At 32.4% G+C, this 7,179-nt stretch overlaps 1 protein-coding gene across 1 annotated transcript; it reads left to right on the forward strand.

The window, feature by feature from the left end:
• Positions 1 to 2,778: 2,778 nt before the first annotated feature.
• On the forward strand, positions 2,779 to 5,065 carry LOC116852178 (WASH complex subunit 1-like; the record flags this gene model as incomplete). Its single annotated transcript, XM_032832257.1, has 1 exon — positions 2,779 to 5,065. A coding segment is annotated over one exon (828 nt), but the record flags the coding sequence as incomplete, so codon positions are not given.
• Positions 5,066 to 7,179: the final 2,114 nt, after the last annotated feature.

Genomic DNA, 7,179 nt, shown 5'->3' on the forward strand with positions numbered 1-7,179 from the left:
ATATATTGTAGATGTTAAAACACCGTGTTGTATTAAAAAGTCTATTAATTTGTTACAATCGTTGATTAAGAAATTGGTAATTATCCAGTTATACCGTCTATCTCTAGCTTAATCGCTTCCGAACGGCATCTCTGAGCGTTATCTAGGAAGAGGAGAGTGTCGTGAGCGTGGAGCGTCAGGTAGCTCAGTGGCTTAGAGCAATCGTCCGGCAAGCGAAAGACCCGGGTTCGAGTCCCGGCCTAGCAGGACCGCGTTCTGGATATTTTTCTCTTTCTGGAACGAAAAAAATACGTAGATCTCGAACGCACGGCGTCCCGCCGCCATCTAGTATGCTCCCCTCCTTCTATGGGCTTCGCCCCCCAGACCCCCCGTAACACGGTGGGGCGGGAGCTACAGTCTTTTGTGAGAAATTCATTCTTTAGCTTAAGCACAAGAGACTATAGCCCCCACCCCCCGTGATACGGGGGGTCTGGGGGGCGAAGCTCCCCAGTCACATAGCTAGAGATAGATGGTATGACAGATTTTCTAACCTAACGCGCCCTCAACTTTGTCTATTAATAAATATCTTGCTTCGTAGTAGAGAGCGACGATTTCGTTAGAGGAAAAAGTTATTTGGCATGCAAAAACGCGTCGATTGAGCCTATTTTCGTCGAAATCGGAGGTGTTGCCGCTAAACTAAATAATTACCAAATTTAAATTGTTGTTTCAAGCGGAAGAGATCTATTTATCAGCTTGTTTTGGGTGGTACAAATTAGTACAAATTCTGGCCGTTGTATTTATATCTTTGTTTTCCTTTTTTTATTTTTTTTACATGTGGCCTGCTAGCTCAACGTTAAGCTAGCAGCGCCACGAGTTTTTTTAAAACGGCAAGTGGTACAAAATATTTAATAGTGGTACAAATTAGTACAAAATAAGTACTGAATAACGCAAAAGGTCCGGCATGATTCTGCTCATTTGGTCCTGCTAGCTTAACAGAGGTCTTATAATTCATGTAACAAAAACAGAAAAAGAAAAACGTCAATAATTTAAAAGCAGTAAATAACATTCACCCAATAAGGCAGTATTATTTTGGGCGTTTAGTCTGTGTTTCTGTCTCCCAATAAAAATTAGTTCTGTTTTTTACATTACGTATTTAATATAACATTTTTTAGAATATATATTTATACTATGAATTCAAATAAAATTAATTACAAAATATACTTGCAAAAAATGTTGCACGAAGTACACACGAAGTCTGGGAGACCCCAGACTTACTTTACGTAAATTATCACAAAACCGACAGACAATTGACTGTTCCGACAGTTACTATCTACAGAGGAGACTTCAAATCTTTTTTACATGGCGGCCGAATCCTCCTTATTTATTCTCTCTACTAAAACTAAAGTTTCAAACTTTGCCTGGAGTCTCGGAGATCCCAGTGTGTATACCTAGGGTTAAGTAGTAAAAGAGAAGATAGGAAAATGAATTTTTATGAAATATAAATCCAATATTAAATGCAATAATTACATCAATAACTATCAAAAGCAAATATATATTTATAATATATTCATATAATTATTAGAAAAAAAGTATTAGCAAATATATATTTATAATATATTTATATAATTATTAGAAAAAAAAGTTTAAAAAATACAAAAATGTTTTAACATAGTGCAAGAAGTATGATCTTAAAAAATGGAATGTTACTATGAAACAGACACGAAAATAAGAAAAGCTTACTTTTTGTTATAAAGTATTTTACAAATACTTTTTGTTATTGATTATAAAAATTATTTAATTTAATTATTATTTTGTTATTTATTATTGAGTTCCTTTGAATGTAAAAATCATAAATAAACAATGGAAGTAAAATAATTTTTTATAAAAATTGAAAAAATTTAACTTAATAATTCAAATTATTTTGAAGTCCTTTAGACTTGTAAACAGAAGTTGCAAATAAAAATATTACTTTCATATTTGCTACATAAGATGTGGTAATATAGAACACTTTGTCTCAATCCATTATTAAATCTCAAAGTAGATAAATTATTTCTAAATAACTATTTCTGCAATTTTGCAGTTTAAGTTTATCATTAATCGACATATTATATCTAATATATTAGATTTCTCAATTTAAAAAAATATATATATTTTTGTTCTTCACTTTGTGAAAAGTTTTAGTAGGAAGAAAACAAAGTAGTTTGTTTCATATTATCCTTCTTTCTTACATCATAGCGTTAAATTTGTACACCAATGGATAAAATAAAATTTTATTGTGAATTTACATTATTTTATTAACTACTTATAAAAAATATTGCTAAATTTCAATAAAGTCAGTTTAAGTTTAGTTTAAGAGATATTTGTATTTCCACGTAGAATTTATAAATTAGTAACACTTTGTGTCTTTGAATTGAGATCTTTGAGACTATATGTTCATATAATTTTTTTTTATAAAATGACCTCAAGAATTAACTTCTAAAATATTAGACGATATTTAAGAAACACTTTGTATACTACTTTGTGTTCTATATGTGCAAAATAGCGAAGAAAATAACAATCATATTTGTTATCGTTACTAAAAACATATAATAGCGTTATCATTATTAGTGAAAAAATAACTTCGTGCCTAAATCGTTATTGAAAAAGGAAGACTTGTAACGGTAATGGCATTCCAAGTAACGCGTTATTTTTCTATCCTGCATCTTATTAAGTATATATCATATTTTAACGACGTACAATATATATTTATTAAATTCTTTTTATTTTGTAGACTATTTGAAAACTATATTTTAAATTTCTCATAGCAATTTTTGTTCGTTTCAGGTTCCTCAAATAAACGTACCACTAACGCTTCCAGATTTACCAGGTATTGTGGACGATGAGAAATTTGTACTCGATCTTAACTCGCAAAGTCCTATTGCACCATCATCCGCGGTCACGACGCCCACGGTACGTTTGGACCTACCAACGCCTACTAGTGACGAGAGGGATTCTCGGTCAAAGATCGAGGATAACGTACTGTGTTTGCCTGTTTTGACTGAAAACGTGCCTGTTGCGACGGCTACGTCGTCGCGGGAACCTGCGCCACCACCTCCTTTACCTTCTGTATTCATCGCGAATACAAATACTACTGCGGACAATGGTAAAACTAATTGTCAGCAAGTTATGGCACCTCCGCCACCGCCGCCACCACCACCGCCGCCACCGCCTCCGCCGCCGCCAGCAGCGGAACCGTCTGTGCCTCTGTCAAATGACAATCCGGAAAAGAAAGAGAAAATCGCGAACCGTCCGCCCGCGAGAAACCTCACAGACGATCGTTCCAATTTGATGGCAGCGATACGGAACGCTGGCGGAATAGGACGAGCGAAGTTGAGGCCTACTGTACCAGACGAGAAGAAGCGCGATCGATGGTCTTCGGCTTCTGTTGGAGGAGATCTGATGGCAGATTTACACGCGAAACTGGCGTTAAGACGTAAAGGTATCGCCGGCTCTACGGTAGGTGCTTTGGAGAGGATGTCTAGTCTAATACCGCCTCCGCCAAAACCAAACGAGGCATCCGCGTCGGACAGAAATTCCGCCACCAGCGAATACGATTCTCAACCCGACACGGACGATTGGGAAGAGTGATAGTTACTGCTGCGATGATTGATCAAGAGACAGCGAAAAGTTATCGTAACGTCGAGAGAAAGCGTGTCGGACAGCTTAAAGCGTCAATATTCATACGCGCGCGTGCGGAGATTCAGGGGAATTTCTTTTCAATATAAGCTCGATGAAATGAGAGAACGATAATATCATGAAAATATAAAGATCTGTGGGTATATATAACCTATTTTTGATTCAACAAAATATATAATTGTAAATTTCATGCTACGTGGCTGCTGATTATGTATCTTTTTGTTGTATGTAAAAATATTACATACACAAATCACGAAACTTATGATTACTGATTTTCGTATTTATTTGATTGTACATTGTTTTTTGCGTATACTATTGTAATTATTTCACATATACCGCGTACAGGCAGTGAATGATATTATGTATAAATTATTCTCACGGATGTATACGTTATGTAATTTTAAATGTGATTTGTTAAAAAAAAGAAAAATATCAATCACTTAAATTATCTTGTATCACTTCTTTTTTACAAATCTCAAAAAATTCATTATTATTCAAAATGGGTGACTATAGTCTTTTTTTTTACTATTGTTAAATTTGTAAAATATAGGCAATTTATTGATAATATTTGCCATCTCGTCTGCTGCCGATTGTGGACTCAACAACACTCTCAAAAGTTCTATCGATTTTTCTTATAACTCGAATCGATACGAGTGAATACAAGAAAAGTTTTAGCTTATTTTAATACTAATGCGAAAATTCGCTAGAACTTTTTAATTCTTAATCCTATCACTTCGAGTGTTAATAGTTATCGTTAATACGTGGTTACATACAGAATTTTAAATAAAGTAATAGATATCCCTAAAAAGTTTCTGTTTTTATTTTTTTTACAAATTAGTTTCTTTAGAGTTCTGGTAGTTTTCCAAAAAGTTTTCAAATATTCTAATATCAAATATCAAATATTCTAATGACTCATCAATGCAAGCAGAAACAAAAATATTCTAACTTATCTTAGTCGGAGATTGCATGAGATTGATCTCCCTTTTTTCAAATGACTGTTTAAAATAATGTTTATAATTACTTTTGATTTCCGAAGATTACATTTAGTCACCTTGTTCTCATTCTTGCTGCCGTTCAGCCAGCGGGCCATATAACTGACGCTCGTGTCGCTTAGCCTCAGGAGTTTAAATAAATAAATCTTTTTAAAAAAACGTGTTAGTAATAGATTTGTCCGAAAGACTTCTAAACTAGTGTAATAAGTTAAAGTGAAACAAGTATACTTTATTTCACTCTAACTTATTGCACTAATGTGTACTAGTTCAAAAGTTCTTCGAAAACAAACAGATCTAATAATATCTCATGAGTAACGTGGACATCTATTTTGTTATATTATAATTATAATTCACAAATTTAATACACTATACGTCGATTATATAATAATTGATTCATAAATTATATGTGTACCCAAGTATCACAGAAAATTTAAAAAGAATTCAGTCGTATGTCACCAATTTTGAGTTCATTTTTAGATGCAAAAAGAAGTATTGGTAATTATGCATAATAATGGCGATCTCATAGATTTCAATAACCTTGACATATGTTGTCAAGGTCACGAAGTAACATGCAAAAAGTTTTAACCGTCGTTCGTTGTTTATTAAAAAGTTATTAACAAAATAAGTTGCATAAAATGAAAGTAATTTTAAATACTCCTCAAATATTATTGCCAAAAATTGTACTTTTTGTTCAATATGTATTCAACATTACAATAATAACATTGTAATCAATGTTGAAAAATCAACATAAATTACATGTAGAAAAAAATATCCATACTTCTATTTTCAACGTTGTAACGTCTCATCAAGGTTTTTTCAACGTTCTGTGCTGTATAAGTCATAATGTTTTCTAAGTGATTTTAAAACATTTGAAAAACATTTTTATATAATTATTTTAAATAATTCATATTTAATTAAAAAACATCTTCAAACATCTTCAGATATATTTCTAATATCAAGTTTTAAGTAGGTGAATAAGAATTGAAATTTTGGAAACATTGAAAATATAAAAAATGGAATTAAAATTGCGATTAATTTAATCCCATTTTAGATCGTCAATAAAAGCATCAAGAAAAAAGGTTTTAAACATGCAGTGGGAATGTTTTCATATTATTTAACAATAATGGGTTAAGCCTCATTTCTTTATTAAAAAAAACATTTATTCCATTTGAAACAATATTTTGTTAACGTTATAAAAATGTTTTTGTAAATGTGAAGGAAATTAATTATTAAACAAATCTTATAACGTTAAAATAACTTGGAAAAACGTTTAAAAAATGTTAAAAATAATGGAATAATTCCTCTTTTTCATTAGAAAAACATTTAATTTTTTAAAATAATGTTTTTTTAACGTTATAAGATTTGTTTAAAATTCATTTCCTTCACATTTACAGAGACATTTTTATAACGTTAACAAAATATTATTTCAAATATAATAAATATTTTTTTAATAAAGAAATGAGGTTTAACCCATTCTTGTTAAATAATATGAAAATATTTCAACTGCCTGTTTAAAACCTTTGTCCTTGCTTTGTTGACGATCTAAAATGGGGTTAAATTAATCGCAATTTTAACCCCATTTTTTATATTTCCAATGCTTCCAAAATTTCAATTCTTATTCACTTACCCAATCACCCACACAGCACAAAACATTTCAGTAATGTCTCTAGAATATTACAAATATAATTTTTAAAATATCACATTTGAAATATTCTTGAGATATTGTACAGATATTTGAAATAGAATATTTCGTATGAGGTATTTTAAGAATATTCCATTTGAAATATTACATTCGCGATGTTTCTGAAATATTCTGGAGATCTGTCGTTAGAAATATCTCAGAATATCTGAAATAGAATATTTCAGAAATATTCCATTTGAAACTATTATCATTTATGAAGTTTTTGAAATATTCTGGAAATATATATATATATATATATATATATATATATATATATATATATATAATATTTTAAAAAAGTAATTCAAAATAAATATTTATAAATATTTATCTAATAACTCACTAATATTGTATGCTGTCTGGGTTAATACTTTTAATCTTAACAGTACTTACTTACGTAAGTATTTCATCACTTAGCAAAGTATTATACAGGGTGAGTCATCTGAATCTATCACCTCCAATAACTCGTTTGTGTGGCCAGGAATCGAAAAAAGTTTTGTAACGGGGTCGCTTCCCTCGCCTCGTGCTTTTGCGTTATTTATCGCTTGGATAAACTCGCCGGCGTCCAGGATCGTAATAGGAGAGAGGGCTGGCAGTAATGCGCTTGGTGTGGTTAACTTATAACGAGAGTTTATTAATCTACTGTACAATGAGTGACGTGCATACGGCGCCGAGGCGCGTGCGATCGGTGTCGCCGATGCAGCTCGGAGTGGTGGGTGGTCGCGGTGGCGGCAAGCCGCGATCCGGGCTCGGGGCCGTCGTCGTCGGGCACAATGTGCTCTGGAGTCACGCTCTCCGCTGAGTGCGATCGGCGGCCGAAACCCGGCACGTCGTCGTCTGGAACAATGTTGG

Source organism: Odontomachus brunneus, unplaced genomic scaffold, assembly GCF_010583005.1.
Source record: "Odontomachus brunneus isolate Ranch 3 - 2012 unplaced genomic scaffold, Obru_v1 Obru_scaffold_204, whole genome shotgun sequence".
Classification (NCBI taxonomy): Eukaryota; Metazoa; Arthropoda; class Insecta; order Hymenoptera; family Formicidae; genus Odontomachus; species Odontomachus brunneus.